Raw genomic sequence first — 19,580 nt, 5'->3', positions numbered from 1 at the left:
AAAATAGGTCAAAGTTGAAGCTGTTGGCTACTAAAATCTGAGTGACCTTTTTTGAAGAAAGAAGGAGCATGTTGACCTGAAGTGCCCAACATGAGGAAAAAGTTGTTTCAGCTTTCAAAAATGCCTAGGCAGCCAGGTCCTTTACAGAGATTTTATAATCTCATATTATACCGACATATTTTTAGAGAGTGGGAGAACTCTTTATCATTTCATCTCTTCTAAATATTCAACCATTAACTTGCAAATTCTGCCTGATAGCATTAAAATATGACAAAGTAAGTTTGCACTGTGAACTTTTCTATCAATTAGTCTAACCATGTAGGACATGTAGTAAAAGAATGAACCAAGATTTTGAGACATGGACATGCAAAGTAGAGGGGGTCATAGCAGGAGAGAGAATATTAATAGACATGTTCTTGAGTAACAGTCTCATCTCCAGAGAGGTTTTTTTTATGTAACAGCTGAAAGGTGACTTTAAAGTTTATCCTTGAAGACATTCAGTGAGAAGGATCAGGGCTTATTAGAATTTTCTAATAGGCCAGATTGTCACTAGAAATGAAATAGATCTAGCTATGAATACAATGATGTTCTCAAAACTGAAGAAATCTGCTTTCATCTTAAATCACCTAGATAGTTTAAATTAAAACATTTCTGATCCTCTGAATTTCCCCAGTTCTCTATTTCACTTTTTCAATAACGTATGATAATCATTATTATTCAATCTGTTATTGCTATGTAGTCTGTAATGATTTTTCTTTTAAACATTTATAATTTATCAGTATTCTATACATTAAGAAAAGGATTGAGGTTTTAAAAATCATTTTCTCTAAGCAAGAAGATAAAAACAGAATGCAGCTTGAACATTCCAGACTGACCAAAATTATTTATTGATTTATTAATTTAAGGATGTTCATTGACCCATGTTAGAAAATAAAGAGTGGTGTTTGGGTTTGAGATTGTATTTTATTCTTGTCTAGAGCAGGAGACATTTGGTTTGTATGGTCTGAATACAATTCAGAGAGAAATGTAAGGTATAAAAAAATTCAGGGAGTCTTTCAGTCTAGAACAGCCCACATTGTTTTGTTTTCCTGAATGATGGTGCACAGATCTGGACGGTTAATCATGGGTGTTATTAAAATATGTTTCCAGCCAGTCTTCCTAAACAATGCTCGACCTGTAAAGGAAAAGGGAAAATGAGTTGGATATTGATTGTATGCTTTCAGAAAGAAAACTGAGGAAGAAATAATGTGAAGTGCAAAAGAAGAAAAAGCATAAAATGAACCAGCACTTCCAAGGTAAGCCATTTCCTAGTTTTAAGAGCCTGGTTGCCTATGGACTGTCATAACACGATTTTCTAGAACAATAATTGTTAAAAACTTCATGAGTTATTTGAACTTAGGCCCATGCTTTTATTAGTGTTATGTCTCAATGAAATTAATTAACTAGTCTCTGGCTTGTTTAATCTCCACTGTATACTTATAGCACAGTCAGTGATAGAGTTTATAGATGGAAGCAAAAACATCAGAAGTTTTTGCTTATAAATATATACAAAAATGCTCTATTTCTAAATAACTTGTTTCAAGGAGTTGATGTTTTATAAATAACTCTTAATTAAGAATTAATACTAATTATATCTATGGCATATAAAGTGAAACTGTTAAAGTTTTAAAAGATACAATATCAAGAAAGGCTTAATAGTAAAAAGGAAACACATACTTTGAGAGCTCCACTTAGATAGACATAATATGCTTGACGAAAGCTGTAGGCAGAATACAGACAATTTAGGGTTAGAAAACTGTCAAATTTAATAAAAGAGATTTTTGCAAGTTATCTCAATCCCAGTTATTCTTAGCTATAACACTAGAGTATATACATATATATGTGTATATATATATATACATATATATATACACACACACACATATATACGTGAGTGTGTATGTGTGTGTTTGTGTGTGTGTGAATATATATATATTAAGCTCTGTACAGCTCACTATCCTTTTACTTCATTTATGGACCTTCCCCTGATTTTTTAAATTTGGTTTTTGAATAAGTAGTACATTCACATCGCTAAAATTTTCTTCTTTAAAGTATAAAAGAATTTATGACAAAAAAATTTCTCACTGCTGTCTGCCAGCTATCTAATTCTTCTCTTTATAGCTAAGTTGGTGGAGCTATTATTCATGTATAAGAGAATATACATATATATTCCTAAAAATATTTTTACAAATGGAATAGTCTATAAACTCTTTTGCTTTTGTTTTTCTTACTTAAGACTATGTATTGGAGATATTATCATAACCATAAACAAGACTGTCATTATTTTTAGGGCCATAGGGTATTTCATTGTGTAGAGGTACTGGGATCTATTTGATATATCCTACATCAATGGACATTAAGTTGTTCAAATATTTGGGCAATACAAACAACACTGCTAATGAATAATCATGCATCGTTCATTTCACTTGAGTACAAGTATATCTAAAGACTACCTTCTTGAAGTAGATTTTCTGGAATTAATAGTACCACATCACCACGTAGGGATTTAAATGGTTTACATTCCCATCGAGAATGCATGAGATCAGTTTTTTCCATGCATTCTCCTCAACCTATAGTGTGGTCTAACTTTCAATCTTTTACAATCAGCTTATTTAACAATGGTATCTCAGTGTAGTGTTAATCTACATTTCTTTTATTATTAACAACGTTTAGCATATTATACTGTATTTATATATTTATTTCCTTTTCCATGAATTGTCTCTTCATGTATTTGATAATTTTTCTATTGAGTTGTGGCATTTTTATTAACTTGTAATAGTTTTTCTTTTTTAATTAGGGAAATGAGCTCTTTCTGATGTTAATTGCAATTTTTTTGTTTGCTATTTGTCTTTTGACTTTGCTTCTGGTGGCTTTGCCATATAGATTAAAAATATATATATGGTTGAACTTATCAAAATTTGAAATGCCTTCTGGGTTTCTTATCATTATTAGAAGGGCCTTTCAACTCCAGAAGTTATATAAAAAAAATTCTTCCATGGCTTTTATGCTTATTTCCTTTACATTTAAATTTTTGACCCATTTGAAATTTATCATGGTATAAGATCCAGATCTGACTTAATTTTTCTAGATGACTATCCACTTGTCCAAAAAATATTTATCGAATGGTTCTTTTTTTATGTTGTATTAATGGCAATAACCAAAAGTAAAACATTATTTATGGGGAAAAGTGAAGTTTAATCAAGATTGTCAGTGAAGGTATACTTGGCTGATTGCTTTTCTTTTCTTCTGTCCTCTCCTCTTCTCTTTCTTCTTCTCTTCTCTTCTTCCTTCCCTACTTCTCTCTTCTTTTCTTATTTTTTCCAAATCGTTAGACTTCATAAGTCTACATTTACATCAAAACTATCGACATAGCTTTATTGAAATGTGACTAGATTAGTCTTTTTTGGAAATAGATAAGTTTCTCAATTTTATTGGAAACTTTTAAACTTACAAATTATATCATAAACCCTTATTTTGCATCTTTAGTTTGTGTAGTGCATTGCTTTTCAGATCCTCTGTATGAAGCTGCTGTAAATTGGTAGCAGGAAATAGACAATTAGTCACTATGAGATGACTTTCCTTTAAGCGAGAACACCAGACAAGAACTAAATTTTAGCACTAGCCCTGCCGTTAACGATGTGACCATCACTAATAACTACACCTCTTTGGGCCTCAGTATCCTCATTTTCATAATTACTTGAAGTAAAGGATTTTGAGATCTCTCTAACTTTAATATTCTGTTAAATTTTATTCTGACACAACCCTGTCTATCTTATAGAGATGTTATGAAGATCTAATAAGAAAAAGTACATATGAAAACACATTTAAGCTGTATAACAATACACAGGAGTGCTAAAACCCACTAAGATAAATCTTAAGTATGTGTAGTCAGATCTTCACAAGATATCTTCTAAGAGTTACTATGTAATTGATTGGTAATAAGTAGCAACTGCATGTTTAATAAGGGAGACAGAGAAAAAGATTTTAGGCTTAAAAGGAGTCCATAATCAACCAAATCGGTTAAGAGTTGCTGTAACTACCAGAGCATGTGAGATTGTACCTTCATAGTTGATGCAGCCATTAGAGTCTTCTTGACCTGCCATTAGGGCTTCCACTTCTTCCTCTTTCATCTTTTCACCTGAAGAAGCAGAACACTTTGGTCAGAAAGAAGGCCAGAGGGCATTTTAAAAATTCTACTATAAGGGATCAGTTTTAGGCTCTTGGAGACTATGACTAAGCTCTTGGCACTTAATAGGTTGTTGATAAATTGTTTTTGAATAAATTAATTAAAAGCACAATTGTACTTGATTACCCAAATTATATCTTACAAGAATTACAATGTTTTACTTTACTTATTCATTACCATTAATTTAAGTTACCATTTCCCCAAAACAAACTCATTCACACTGAGGCCAATTGGAATGGTCATTAACTTTTGACTCTTCTTTTTCATTTTTCCTTTATAGTCTTTCCCCATACCTATTTTTATTCTAACACAATTCCCTTAAGTCATGTTCTTTGCTATGTATTTTGTCCTATTAAGTTCACAGAAATAAATTTCCCTTACCCAGTGTAGCTAGAACGTGACGGAGTTCAGCACCCATGACTGTGCCATTGCCTTCCTTGTCAAAAACACGCAGACCCTCAACAAAGTCTTCATAACTGCCCTGGTCCTTGTTATTGGAAATAGCTTGCATCATGGGCAGAAATTGTTCAAACTCAATTTTCTTAGCATTCATTTCTAGAAGAAATTGCAATTTGGAGAGTTATTAGCTACCATAAAATGTTACCTCTGAGTTTCAAATTAAACTTGAAAGTTCATTCTAGATGATTTGAAAAGTCTTCATATAGCTTACATTTTAGTTGGTAAATTGCTGATGACAAAAATTTGGTAATAAATAATAGCATGAGCTCTGGAGTCCTAGTGCTTGAACTTTTATCTCCAATCCACCATTTACAACTATATGATCATGAGCAAGTTTCTTAACAATTTATGCCTCAACTTTTTCATTTGTAAAATACAGTTATTTCATAGTGTTAGTATGAGAACTAAATAATACAATCTAAGTTTATTAACATTATTAAGTACCTGGGTCAACTGAATGTTTAATAAATATTAGCTACTATGTTATTAGTATTGTCAATTTAATATATTCTATAACTATTAGGGAAGCAATACAAAATTATACTCATATAGCAAACTCATTAGCATATGCATATAGTAAAACTTAACTGAACTTTAATATATAGTCCATCTTTGTCCTGAGCTTTTGTAGGGCCTTTGATTTCTTTTAAATTTTATGTAATTTAAAAAAAGAAGCTTATGAGGAGAGAGTATGTGTCAAATGCTTGTGATTGCCTGACTTGCTTGCAGTTTAGAGGCCTGCAGTTCATATGACTTTCTTTAACATCTTCTGACAAGGTAAATCATATTCACAGTAACAATATAAAACAGATTATCTGGATAGATGCAAGTAGATAAAGTTATGTACCTGTAAAATCAAAGTTCCCTTTCACTACTCTCTCCTCACAGAAAAGAAATCTAGTGCATTGAGTAATAGTAAAAAGATTCTGTTGGAATGTCAAAAATGGCATTTAATAAATAAGATTTGGCTTACTGCTCTCTCATTTTACCTCATGCTCTCATGTACTTTTTGTGTGATTTACCTGGGAATTTTCCTTCAAAGAAAATGAAATTCAAAAAAATTCTAGCAGACTGATTTAGAATTAGGTTTTCTTGAAATAAGTTTTTTTTTTTAAATTTTTAACAGAGGAAAATAATTATTTTAATTTTCAAGAAAAAACGATTATTTGCTCTCTCTTCCTTTTTCCCTTGGGCAAAGTGAAACAGCTCATATATCCACTTAAAAAAACTTCAGTTTTTGTCTTGTTTTTCTTATTTAGTCTGTTTTCCAATAGACTATTATACTTTGCCATGATCCTTTGGACTTAAAAAAAATTCCATGTTCCAGACTAATGACTAGATTTCTGTATTGAGCAAATAATCTCTGCAATTTGCCATTTACGTATCTCACTGAACTTTGTCCTAGGATTTACCTTGGGCAACTGAATACAGGTTTTAGCTTAGATTTTTAAGTCTTTTTGTAATTCTTTGGAAATGAAAAATCTTATTAAGATGTCATCCTGTCTAAATTAAGATAGCTGGGTTTCCTTTAAGATGGTTGCAGAAACAGGGTGTCAAAAGACAGACTATTGGGCAAAGTTAGCAGATATTTTCAGTGTCCTGAAAACATGTTATTTCATTTCTACAGCTTTTATCAGAGTAGATCTCTAGAAGTGTGACATCGTAATTTGCTCAGAGTTATTTGAAAAATACATTATGTTTTAGTCATATTTAACATCTTTGTCAAAATGTATTTTTGCCTTTAAATGTTTGAAAAAAATAATATATAGATTTGGGTACTATTTCATTTCATTAACCTTTAAATTATGAGCATTAGGATGATGGCAATGACTGTGTTAGCATTAGATATTATTTCCTTTCATTAGCATGAAATTTAATCATGCTTGCAAATTCTCAAAGGAAGATTAACTTATTCTATGAGGGAGGGGAAAACAGAGACTCTAGACAGCCAAGTGGCACACTTACTATCAAAAGCAAATTAAGCCCTAGTCTTTGGAACTTATATCTTAATAAATATCTCTCTCTGTCTCTCTGTCTCTCTCTCTCTCTCTCTCTCTGTCTGTCTCTCTCTCACACACACACACAAGCACATGCACATGCACACACACGTGTTTCCAGCTTCTTGGAAAAACATGTGGTTACCTTCATTGCTGGGATTTCCCAGAACTTTCTTGACCTCTGCATTGGTGGGATTTGTGCCCAAAGCTCGAAGGACATCACCAACTTGGCTTAAGGTGATCTTGCTTTCACCTGTTCTGTCAAACAGGAGAAATGCTTCCTTGAAGTCTGCAAGGAACAAGAAGCATTAGGGTACTGTATTCTACCCCAGACCTATAAATTAACCCTGATTTCATCAAAGATCCAGTTCAAACTCTCTTTTACAATTTTTGCCATCCACTTAGTTGAGTTGAATCTCCTTTTTTGAGTTCATTGACAAACTCTTTTGACATTTCTTGGGGACTTTTAAAGCTGCATTTCCAATTTTGAGTCATAATTTATTATTAATCAGATATGGAATTTGAGCTTCAGTCATATTTCTTTGTATTTCCTTCACCTACTTGGGAAGAACCGGGTTAAGAAATTTTGGGATCTCGAGAAATCTTAAGAATTCCTCGTATAATCCTTCATATAGTAACAAAGTTAACAAAATTTCAAGGAAACAAATTCAGTTGGGGTTGTGTTTTGTGAGATTAACCCAAACTTCTCAAATTATATGGAAAAACCTCTTCTTGAAGTACAGGTTTCTTACATACACCCCTTAGCTAGTTTTCAGCAGGAGTAACTTCATTTTTTCAGAAAAAAATTAGAAAGATGACCCAAATCTCTAAGTCCTGTAGTGTCATTTAACCACTTCAATGTATGTCTCTAATAGGCTCCTAGTATAATTGATTCAGAAAGAGGAATATTTGTTTGAGTCTATTGCTATGGTACTCTCTTTAAACTTTACTCTTTTTACAGATAATACACATGACATGTTGCTATATTAGCTTTAGAATTTAAGTACATATTTTCTAATTATAGTTTTATGGAGATAATTGTAGATTCACATACCATTCTGAGAAAAAATACAAAGAGATCTCTTAAATACTCTGTCTAGTTTCCCCTAATAGTAATATTTAGCAAAATTATAATATACTATGGTCAACCAGGATATTCATATTGATAGACTCCATCAATTTCACTCAGATTTCCTTCGTTTTACCTGTAGTTGTGTGTGTGTGTAAATACATATTTTAAAAATGTTGTCTATTTTCATCACCCTCTATTGCTTACTTTTCCTAAATTTTGTCATTCTCTTTAATAGACTGGTTTTTCCTTTCAGAACATTAAGCAAGAATTAAGAAGTGTACACCAAAAAGACAGAGAGGGTGCTAGTATGGCATGGGGGCCAGTAAAGACATTTTAATTGAAGCTTTTAAGTAAATGAAATTTTCTGGGGGAACCCAAAAGTGCTAATGGCAACTTGTACACTCAGAAAACCATTTGAGAATGAACCGGTAGAGGTGAAAGCATTATATTTTAGGCCATTAGTGGTCTCAGATCAAAAGATGCCTTCTAGATAGAGTACTCAGCAAAATACCCTATGTTACAATCCTTTCATTCCCTAATCTAAGATTGGATCAGACATTATAATCAAATATCGTGATCATGTTACCTCTTTGCTAACATTTCCTCCTTAAATTCTATGCAATTTGACTATAAAAGCTCATTTCCCTAATCTAAAAACATGCTGCAGGTACTGTCGGGTCATTAGTCAAATATTGTGACTGAACTATTGTGAAATATTGTGAAACTGACCTATTCTTGTTACTGGCTCCAGGCTTTCATGCACAGCTTGCTCAGAGGGCTCACTATTACCCTGGTCAGATGCTTGATATAGAAATAAGATTTTATGGGGTGTAACAGAATCTCACTGACATTAACCCTTTTGTTGATATAAAGGCCAAAAGCAGAAAGATATTTCTCTTTCTACCTCAGATTTTTAAGGTGTAAGACTTTCTCTTGAAGACTCTAGAACATGAGTTAGCAAAATCTTGCCTAGGGGCTGACCACCTGTTTTTGTAAATAAAGTTTGTTTAGAATACAGCCATTCATTTTTGTATTACTTATGGCTATTTTCATATCTCAATGACAGAGTTTAGTTATTTTTACAGAGACTGTACTGCCAATGAAGCCTAACGTATTTACTATTTGGCCCTTTGAGAAAAAATTTGCTAGCCCCTGGTCTAGAACAACACTGTTCTAGAACTTTTTGATGATTGAAATGTTCTATATCTGGGCTGTCCAAAAACGTAGCCACTAGCCACCTATTGTTCTTGAGCACTAAAAGGTAACCAGTACAACTGAAAAATGGATTTTTAAATATATTTATTTTTAACTAATTTAAGTTTAAATTTAAATAGCCACATGCATCTAGTGGCAACTCTCCTGGACAGCATAAGAGGACTCAGACCTTTGAATGCTTTAATTTTCCAGTTTTTTTTTCTTTTCTCCTAACCCATGATACATTCAAATAGAGCTGGTTTGAGCAAAACTACTTAATCATGAAACAAGGAAGTAAAGAAAGGAAGTCTTTATTCATTTCTGAAAATATAGGATTTCCACTTAACTTAAAATGCTACTAAAAAGCATTTGTTTTCCTGCACAAGAGAAAATCAGTCCACTACTGTTTACTGAAACTCTATCTCTAAAACTTACTTCATATATGGAATAATAGGTTTAATAGTAATAGTTTAATAGATTTAATAGTTTCCTTCTATTCCTGTAAGGGTTTTTAAGCCTTCTGTTGCTTGGTACTGTAATAGTTTAGCTGTTAAAATAACATCGTAAATTAAATATTTGAAAAAACTGGGGTGCAGTAGCTGATAATGTAGCAGTATCACTAGTTAAAAATGCATTAAAAATTAAACAAATTATAGTAGAATTATCAACTGTTTTCAATAAGACAAAGTAGTCCTTTGTAATATATTTTCATATGATTCTGAGTTCTGAGTCATCAAATCATCTAATTTGTTTACTTTGAAGCCATCAATCATGATGTGGACACAAGTGAGTCTGTACTACAGTAAATAACATTTTTTTCTTAATTCATATTTGCATATCTGCTATTCCAGACACTGAAACAGACAGAAAAATGTGGAACTTTTTAGGCAGAGAACTGAATATTTGAATAGGTCCCTTTTAATTACCTATATTTATCATTATTTACATATATATCATAACATATACATACTTACTATTATGACCAATATTTTAATTTATGTGATATTATATAACTAATTTTTTCTCTCCCTCCTATAGATGTATTTCTACTTCAGTTAATTTGACTATGTGACACTTTCATTCCATAAGACCTGCCTCAGTACATTTTCAGTGAAAAAAACAGATCTTGTGGAGCACGAGATTCTTGGATTCCAAGACAAGAAGGAGAAAAATCGGAAATGATAGGGAAACTATTCAGATTTCTCTTAAAGGTTAAGAGTTTGAAGTTTTCTAGTTAGTAACTGTTTCATGAAATAAATTTCTAATTAATTTAAACTAATACCAGATTTTGATCCTATCACTAATTCTTGGGGTCCTTGAGCAAGTCCCCGCTCCCTGGTAGCCTGACCTCTATCTCTAAAGATGGCCCAGGAGATGTCTATTGTTTCTTCTACAGTTTTATGATAAATTACTCCTCCCTCTTTGTCTCTGAATTCATTTTTATTCTGTATCTACTTCCCCACTATTTCTCTCCACTCATTGTGGTGCCCATTGAAATCGTATAGATGGGGTAACTGGCACTTCCATAACCAATTTTATTTTCCAGATTGAACAATTCAGGCCTGCCAGATCTCTCTATAAGGATTTAGTTAACAAATTAGCCATCCAAAATCTGCACCTTTTGGGGGTATATATATATGGTATTGCCTGCTGTATAAAATTGGTTTCATTTAGAAATCAGTAAATATAAGGATCTATTTTGTAGTGTTTATCTATTGTTTGCTTAAACCTTTGATTACTAAAATTAAGTGAGGAGTTCAGGTTGTGCAGAGAATTTAGAGTGAGAGCATTTATATTTAGAGTGCCAGTGGGGATCATTAGAGAGAGCTAATCTCATCTCAAGGGAGTTGGTTTTCTCACATGCCACACTAACACTGTTAGTGTGCACATACTAACAACTATGTCTTTTAAACTTACCATCCTGCTGTTCCTTAGAGAACTGGATCTGTTAGAAAGAAAGTAACCACAAAGAATATTTTAACCAAACAAAATGTCCTGATTTTTAAGTGTATCCAAGCTCATTCCCTGAGTAATCTTTAAAGTAAGCTCCCAGAGGAAGCCTACTTTTCAGAGTTCAGGCATAGCTTGGACACTAACAGGTCGTGCCAAATAGCCTTGGAGATAAGTGATATTTCAGAAACCAGTGTTCTGCCTCCTTCTGGAGGAGAGAAGCTCAATTCACTTACCAGCAATCTGGTCAGCACTGAAGGACTGCAGTGGCGAAAGAGAGGGAGAAAGAAAGAAACAACTAGTACTTTTTCAAATGCATTGACAGAAGAAGGATTGCTTTCTGCTCTGAGATTTTTAAGAATCCATGTAGGTGTCATAGAAATAGAAGATTGCCTTAGGATATTTTTGAATCTAGGAAAAATAAAAAGCTATTGCAAAAGATAGTTACGGAACATCTCTCAAAGATTTAACAAATGCTAAATCAAATACTTCCTGGAATAATATAATAATCTATAGTGTATATATATGTTTAATACAGATACACTGTATTAAGAAGTGCAGATACATTGCATTAAAAAGATCACCTTAAATCTGTCTTCTGTTTAACCACCACATTTTTACCCAATGCATCAAAAGTATTTAATTTTAGGTATTGGCATTATTGGATTGGTTTCTAAGGTATAATATTTTTCTATAGGTGCAGGGTTTTTTTTTCTAAATTTAAATACAATAAACATTATGTGATATAGCAAAAATTGGTGAAGCATAAAGTACTATTTTTGGGAGCAAGTTGTATTTTTCCAGTTGGCATAATAGATCATATTAATTTCCTCTATCTTCATCCCACCAACAAAAACCAAAAGTAGATTCTAAAGACTCATACTGAATATGTTCTCACCTCAGTTCTACTTTTTATCTGCCTTTCTTCTCGATAAGATCATATCCACTATCTATTCTCTCCTACAAATGACAAATAGTTTTCTCATAGGACCCACCATGATGGACCTGCTGGGCTGCAAAACAGCAACGAAGCTGAAGAGTGAGTTGAGGGCTCTTCCAATCCCTGAGTGGGGGCCTGGTGTGCTGAGGTTCCCTTTTATTTCTGGGGAAGCTGTGACCTAACAGCTAGCATTAGGTTTCAGAGAGAAGCGGCCACACCCCCTGGAGAGTTCAGCTTTCTTAAGGCAAAGGGAAAGAGGTTATCTGTACCCTGAAGGCTATTTTTAGGAAACCAGAAACCAGGAGTGGACAGCCATGATGGGACCAAAGCCTCTCACTACTTTTATGGTCTCTATCTCTGAGATGTTTGTTCTTTTGGAGTGTCTTCAAGAAGCTTCTTATTTGTTCAGGGGCAGAGGAGCTCAGAATTTCCTAAGCCTTGCTCTGTCCCATTCTCCTGGTGAATTTTGGACTCTGCAAACTCTAAGTTGTTAAGTTTTGGTATTAATGAAACTTACCGGATAGGACTGGTTTGAAGTTTCAAATAGCAACTGCTATACAAAGAACATCCTCTAAAACACTGTCTCATGTGGTAAAGTTCAGAGGACTTGAAAAGCCATCAATGTTCTGTGTGTCTCTTGGGGTTTGCCCAAATGATAATCTGGTCAGTTCTTGAAATCTCCAATTAAAGACCATTCTTTGTAAATTGTATTTTCAGAGGTATCGAGTGTCTCTAAGCCGGGAATGGTTTTCCCTTAGTTTCCTTACCTTAGGGGTAAATGTTTTCTTTCTTCCTTATTATCCTTATGGTGGCTGACCAGTCGGATTTTTAAAAATTTCTGAAGTTCTTCTAGGCAAAAAAGTCAATAGACCTTTTTTTTTTTATAATGTGTACTTAAAAAAAAAATTTTAAGCTTCATTCTTGGTTCTTTTTAAAGTTAAATTTATTGGGATGACATTGGTTAAGACATTATATGAATTTCAAGTATACAGTGCTGTAATATACCAAGTCTAGCGTCCTTCCGTCACCATGTATTTGACTTGTCTTTACCTTCTTTATCCTCCTTCTACCTGCTTCCCCTTTGGTAACCACCATGCTGTTATCTGCTGATAGACCATTTTTGCATTCTTTTCTCCTCCTTCTATTTGAAATTTGAAAATTTTGTTTACGTTCTTTCTAGACGTGCTGATTCTGTTTGTGTCATGTCAAGCGTTTTATGGCTTAGTCTCCAGACTGAGAAAGAAAGGAACCCAGCGGGGGCTGTGGAATTCAAAGTTGTACTTTAGAATTTTAAAGATGTCTCAGGGTTTGGCTGGTAATTGGTTCTCATGGCAGCTTAGTTAAAAACAGAGGAAAAGGTTGGTCTTGGTATGTCCACTCAAGTTCAGATGATATGTTTATCAGTTTTCTACATATTTAAAGCTGCTTACAGGCATAAAGAATGTTGAAAGTGAATTTTAACTTAAGTATGTTTCGGCAACTATTTTCAAGGGAATGGTCACAAAAAACATAAAGTCTCTCTCTGCTAGACAGATTTAGACTTTGCAGATTTCTCTCAAGCATTCAGGAAGAAATCAACATTTAAATGTGTAGCGCTTTTTGTCCAAAGATTACAGGTAATGAAAATAATTTCATAGGGTCTTGAGTCCCAAAATAAGTATCAAAAATATAATTTTAAAAATATTAATACTCAGATAAACATATTTTCATAAATAGATGGAAATTTTGAGAGGTTATTGGGAAATGAAAGTTAACAGAAAAATTTTATATGCTTTGAATCATTAAGGGAAAATGAGAAGAAGGGACAAAAGTAAAAGTTTGTAACCTTTGATAATTGTGTAAAATTTGTAGCCTAATGATTTTTGATGCAAAAATTAAAGCCTTTAAAGCCTTGTTCTTTGATGTTTCTTTGCATGTTTTTTTTTTGAACAGAAGCATGATGTAAATAGAAAATGTCAGCTGATTTTGACAATTAGCCTTGTAATTATTTGTATTGTGTCTTTAAATTTGGATTGACTATGATTAATATTGAAAATTAGCATATACCTTTAGTAGAGCTAATAACTATAAATAATACAAGATAAACTCATCAAAGTTGTCCTACATAATGCTCATTTTGGTGGGCTTTTTTTTTTTCCAGATAGACACATGTTCTTGAATACACATAAAATATGGTTTTTTTTGTATGAAATCTTTTGAGTAAACTGGAAATTCACTTTAAAAGTTGTGTTTGTGTTATGAATAAGCTATTCCTAACCACTTGGGTATTATGTAAAGGTTTATTATTATTCAGATAGAAGTGGTAGGCAGTTGCCAAATTATTTCACTCTAGTTCTTCTCTGTATCTTTATCATACAGAGAATGAGAGGTTAGATTTTTTTTTGTATTTATTGAGAATCAAAATAAACATTTAAGCAAGTTATTGACAACAGTAGAGAAGTCTGCAGTATAGTCTAGTCTAGAGAATAAACTATACTTTACAAGTTAGAAAACCTAGGTGCCATGCTCATAGTATAAATGGGAAATGCTATTTATTCTCTGGTACACTTTTACAAATAACGACAACTTCTTCTGGCATCTTTTCTTTGGTGTTAGAATGGTGAAGTAATCAGCCTTTTGAACAGAAGCATGATGTAAATAGAAAATGTCAGCTGATTTTGAAATCAGTTTGCTATGTCATCATTTGGTTTGTTTTAAAAATGTGATTTAAGTCTTTTCTATCTGGAATGCTGTTCTCTCATCCTTGCTTCTTAGAAATTAACTATTCTTCAAAACCCTGATAAAATCTCCTTTTGAAAAGACATTTTCTCTGTTTCCCTAGCTCCTTCCTTCTGCTAAAAGATGTTTAACCTTCCAGATTGTAAACTTCTGAGAAGCACAGGTCATCATGGAAACCTTTTATTTTTGTCCATGATGAGAACTCAGAGATGGGCTTACCCCAACCTCTCCCTGCCTTATTCTTTGATTCCCCCTCGCCATAATTATAAAATACCTTGCCTATACTAGATGCTCAACAAATTTTCATTATTTTAAATCATTAGAACATCTGTATAATAAGTTCTTCATTCAAATATAAGCTCTTTCTTTAGAATATTGTGTTCTCTGAGGGAAGAAACTTCGTCAGTCTCTTCAAAGAGTTAAATTCGTATCATAAATTAGAAGAGGTGCATACATTCTCCTTTGATACTGCACCTCCAGCACCTAAAACTGCCAAGCACATAGACATGCTCATCTAGAATTATTGCTGTATGTGCCTTTATATTTCTAGAGCCTTTCCTTAGATTTAGTGTAAAAGTTTATGATTAGAACTTCTAATTCGCCAACTTTCGATTTTTTTTAAGTATTTTTTTTTCCATCTTTGCCTATACAATTATATTAGACCGGTAGTAAAAATAACTGTTCCACATTTTTATGACTCATGTACTATTTGTTATTGGAGTTAGCTCAGTGGCAGTGTACTGGTATTGAAAAGAATGGATTCTATGAGAATGACTTCTGCTGCAATGTTTACAGATCTTTTCTCATTTTGAGAAACACTTTTCTAATAGTAATCATGAGGTCTGGTTAATTGATTAAAAGAAAGATAAAGTCTCTGGTATATAGAAAGAATTTATAGGAAAAAAAGTCCTAAAATTATTCAATCAAACAGGCTCTGGAATTGATGTATGTTAAGATTTAGTATAACAAGCAGAGCTATAATTAAAGATGATCTGGAAGATATGTGATCTTGAATACTGAGGGAAAATGCTCTAGGAAGGAACATAGGCTGCAGTCTTTAAAAACTTCATCATCACTGCAGGATACGTTGGGACTTAATGACTGGTAAAGTAAGTAGCTTACAGGTAAGTAAAGAAGTTAATCCAATCAAGGCCAGTTTTTAATCAACAAAACATTGCTGCACGTTCCCTGATTTAATGCCTGGCAGAGGATCAAGACCTGGATGTACGCAAACCCTAAGGAAAACTTATTAATTTTCACTCCAATCTCATAGAGTTTCTAGGAATCAATGTAAAAGGCCAACAGAAGTGCTATTTTGGAACTCTGAGAGTTTTGTACTTTAGAATAATTAATTTAACAAAGTATATACTTAGGCAGGTGATTCTAATATGGTATCAAGAGGAGACTTTAAGAACAATGAGAATACAGTACCGGCCCAGGTTGTCTAATATAAGAGAACAGATGGCTATATTGGATATATTGACCTGAACAGAAGAGAAAATAAGTAATTTTACACTGAGGAAGACTAAACTAGTCAACTGAGTAGTCACATTAGAGCAAAATCTAAATAATTAAAATAACACAATTCTGAGCTTTAAGAATTAACAGAAAGACCTAAGTGAATTTTAATAAAAAATTTTAAATAGGACTTAAGTCTACGCTTCTTCAGATTTCTCATCAGCTTTCCCATGGTTAATAGTTGATAAATAAATTTAACATTTCTTGAGAGTTGTACTTTTTCTACATTGTGTATTTGTATGAAATTTATTAAAAATCCATGTTATGTCTTTGTTCCTTCCTTCCTTCTTTTATTTTAAAACTATGATCATTGGAAAAATTCTTTGTATGTGTTTTAAGAAATTATAAGTACCTGCTTTTTCTTATTTGGAATAAAATTTCCTTTTGTGACCACAGGGATATATGAATATTGTTATTAGCATTTTAGAGATTCCAGGTCTTTTGATATGGTGGAAAGAAAACTAGGCAGTGATTAAACTATTCAGAATTTTGTTCTGGCTCTCTTATAAAAAAATATGTATTTTTGGGTTAAATAACTTCTCTTGTCTTGGTTATAGCATTCTTAAATATAAAATATACTGCGTGATTTCTATGGTTGCTTATGGTACTATAATGTTGTAAGTTTTCCGTCTTTTTGACAATAGAATCCACCTCAACTCATTTTTTTTCTAATGGAAAAGGTCATGGTGCCTAAATATTCAATTAATATTGTTTTGAAGTAGTTTAGAGTTAAGCAAAATATAATTTCATAATGCTGTGTTCGATTGAGTCGGATGTTTTATAAACAGGAGACAGCATACAATTGGGCACTTACTAGGTACAAGGAACCTCACTTGGCACAAAGAAAAGAAGAATATAAAGTTGAATATGATGTGGTTTTATCTTTAGAGAAAAGTTTCTTCTCTGGCTTCAACTCACTATTATTAATTTATGATCAAGATAGCAAAGATTTATCATCTATATAATTTAACTTTTAACTAGTATAATTGAAGCTATTACTACTTGTATATTATAATTTTTGCCCTCCAAATTCTGATTTGGGTGAGAAACAAACTGTAGAAGTTGAAGTAGAAATAAACTATAAAAGATCCTATTTTCATACAAAAAATATTTCAGTATGAAGAGAAGCAGAAGAAAGTGTAGTATCAGCAGACTAAATATAATCCTTTCCACAATTTCCATGAGTCAGATGGTGCTTAATGCTGGGTAATTATGGAATGACTTCTAAAGACATCTTGCCAGGGGGTTCATTTGCAGCACTAAAATGTCGAGAGGCTAAATTTGACACTGTCGCTTCGTGATCTTGTCTTCCAAAGATTTCATTTCTTTACACTCAAAAGTACTATTCACTATTAATTGCTTAACATAACTATCCCTTTCCAAACTGCATTTTACTTCACAAAGATATTATCCAGTTACATATAATTCAAAATATAATTTTAGAGAGAGTTACAGATGTTTTTTAAAATTTTCCCACTCTGCTCTTTTCTTTTACAGCCTACCTGTTTGAAAGTGGAAACTTGATACTGATACTGGTACATTGTCAAAGAGTTTTTCATTTGCTTCCGACGTTAAATTCATACCATAAATTAATATTGCAATTGGTTGACATTATAACTGTATTAAAATTAATTTATATTATTGAAAGACCAGAGTAAAAGAAGACAAACTCTTAAAATTATGTAATGAAAACTTAAAAAACAACTTATATGTTTTCTCCCACTCTGTCTAATTAGAAATTGACCATATGTGTTCTTTTCCTAGTTGTTTTCCTCAAACTAGTTAAGGTTAAGATTTAATCATTATATATGTGGCATTATATTTCTACATACCACTCCAAAGAATACTTGATTGGGGTTTCCAGTTTAAATAATGCTATTTATTTATAAGTAAAAATCCCTTATCATTCTCAGATTATTATCCTGGTGAAAAAATTTGGAGATCAGGTTTGATATATGTGTATGTTTAACTAAAAACATAATTATTTAAAAAATTAAATCAGTTTAATCACATTTAACATTTTTTAATATTTTAGTGTAGTTTAATTTTTTCCAGCTTTATTAAATGAATATAATTGACATATAGCAATGTTTAACGCAGAGGACCCCCACCCCCAGGCCGTAATACTGGTCTGTGGCCTGTTAGGAACTGGGCTGCACAGCAGGAGGTGAGAGGCTGGCAAGCGAGTGAAGCTTTACCTGTATTTGCAGCCGCTCCCGGGAGCTAGCATCACCGCCTCAGCTCCACCTCAGATCATCAGACATTAGATTCTCATAGAAGAACCCATCCCTAGTGCCAAAAAGTTTGGGGACTGCTGGTTAAGGTATATAATGTGATGACATGATACATGATAATTTTGATTTTGTGAAATAATTACCACAATAATGTCAATTAACACATCTGTCGCCTCATAATTATCCCCCCCCCTTTTTTTTGTAGTTAGAAACTAAGATTTACTCTCTTAGCAACTTTCAGGTATACAAAATGGTGCAGTTAACCATAGTGACCATGCTGTACACTTGATTCCCAGAAATTACCATCTTACAAGTGGATACTGGTATCCTCTGACCACCTGCAGTCCCACCCTTGGCAACTATCAATCTACTCTTATAACAGCATTTTTTATACCCATGTTCTGCTTACAGCTTTTTAGAGAAAGCTGGAGCAAAGTGACTAGGAGTTTTTCTAAGCTCCTAATATTTTACCTTCAATCTGTAAAAGAGAACACTTGACCTGTCAGTAACAGGTACTAAGATAGGAGAAAGCCTTGCAGAACAAAACAGTAGTGAATTGCCAAGGTCAAAGTCTTGATGAACTTGCTCTAATGTGTGCTTGTTACCCCCTCTTCTGGCTATACAGGGCTGTGCAGAGCAAGAGAAGATTCACTCTACCTCTTATGCTTGAGAGCAAAAAAGGCTCCTTTACACATTCTTAGACACAGCAGCTTACTCTTTAAAAACAGGAGGCAGTTTAGAATATGATTAACACAGCATGGATTTGGCCTGCTAGGTTATTCATTTCTTCATCACTTACTAGTTTCATGGGCATAACTGTGAACCTCATTTAGGCTCAGTTTCTTTTCTTGCAAAATGAGGCTAAAACAACCTCAGTGTAATGTTATGAGAATTAAATAAGATAATAGCATACAAAGTAAATTCACAATGAATAATGACTGTTATATTATAAAGAACTTTATAATCTTTAAAGCTTTTCACGGGTCATGACCTCATCCGATTTTTGAAACAGTTCTTCTAAGTGCAACTGGATTCGTATTAGCCTTGTTAGAGATGAGAAAAAGAATCTATAGAGTAACACAAACAATCTTATACCCAGACCAGAATGAGTCATGTGTCACAACATATGCATAATATTTGCCACCACTGAATACCCATCAGTAAATAGATGTATTTATTGGGAGTGCTGTATCTCCACCTTACTCATTAAATTGAAAGATTAAATCTTCCCAAGTATGTAGTCGCTATGACATTTGTTACTTGATGAGTTTCT

At 32.9% G+C, this 19,580-nt stretch overlaps 1 protein-coding gene across 2 annotated transcripts in view; it reads right to left on the bottom strand.

Moving 5' to 3' along the window:
- Window positions 1-857: 857 nt before the first annotated feature.
- The window catches only part of MYL1 (myosin light chain 1), a 23,805-nt gene continuing 5,082 nt past the window's right edge, over window positions 858-19,580 (bottom strand). Inside the window, exons 1-7 of one of the 2 annotated variants that reach the window (XM_011358670.1) lie at window positions 11,893-11,960; window positions 11,134-11,158; window positions 6,827-6,970; window positions 4,607-4,780; window positions 4,100-4,177; window positions 1,717-1,759; window positions 868-1,174 (exon numbers count right to left, since the gene is read on the bottom strand). In XM_011358670.1, coding sequence (XP_011356972.1) covers window positions 1,731-1,759; window positions 4,100-4,177; window positions 4,607-4,780; window positions 6,827-6,970; window positions 11,134-11,158; window positions 11,893-11,895 — 453 coding nt within the window. In that variant the 5' untranslated portion in view covers window positions 11,896-11,960 and the 3' untranslated portion in view covers window positions 868-1,174; window positions 1,717-1,730. Of the gene's footprint in view, window positions 1,175-1,716; window positions 1,760-4,099; window positions 4,178-4,606; window positions 4,781-6,826; window positions 6,971-10,864; window positions 10,893-11,133; window positions 11,159-11,892; window positions 11,961-19,580 lie in introns of those variants that run through there. The other variant, XM_011358669.1, reaches the window with a different exon arrangement.

The sequence above is a fragment of the Pteropus vampyrus genome, unplaced genomic scaffold, assembly GCF_000151845.1.
Source record: "Pteropus vampyrus isolate Shadow unplaced genomic scaffold, Pvam_2.0 Scaffold42, whole genome shotgun sequence".
NCBI lineage: Eukaryota > Metazoa > Chordata > Mammalia > Chiroptera > Pteropodidae > Pteropus > Pteropus vampyrus.
The sequence above is the reverse complement of the archived record's forward strand: the minus strand, read 5'-3'. Positions and strand labels throughout refer to the sequence as shown.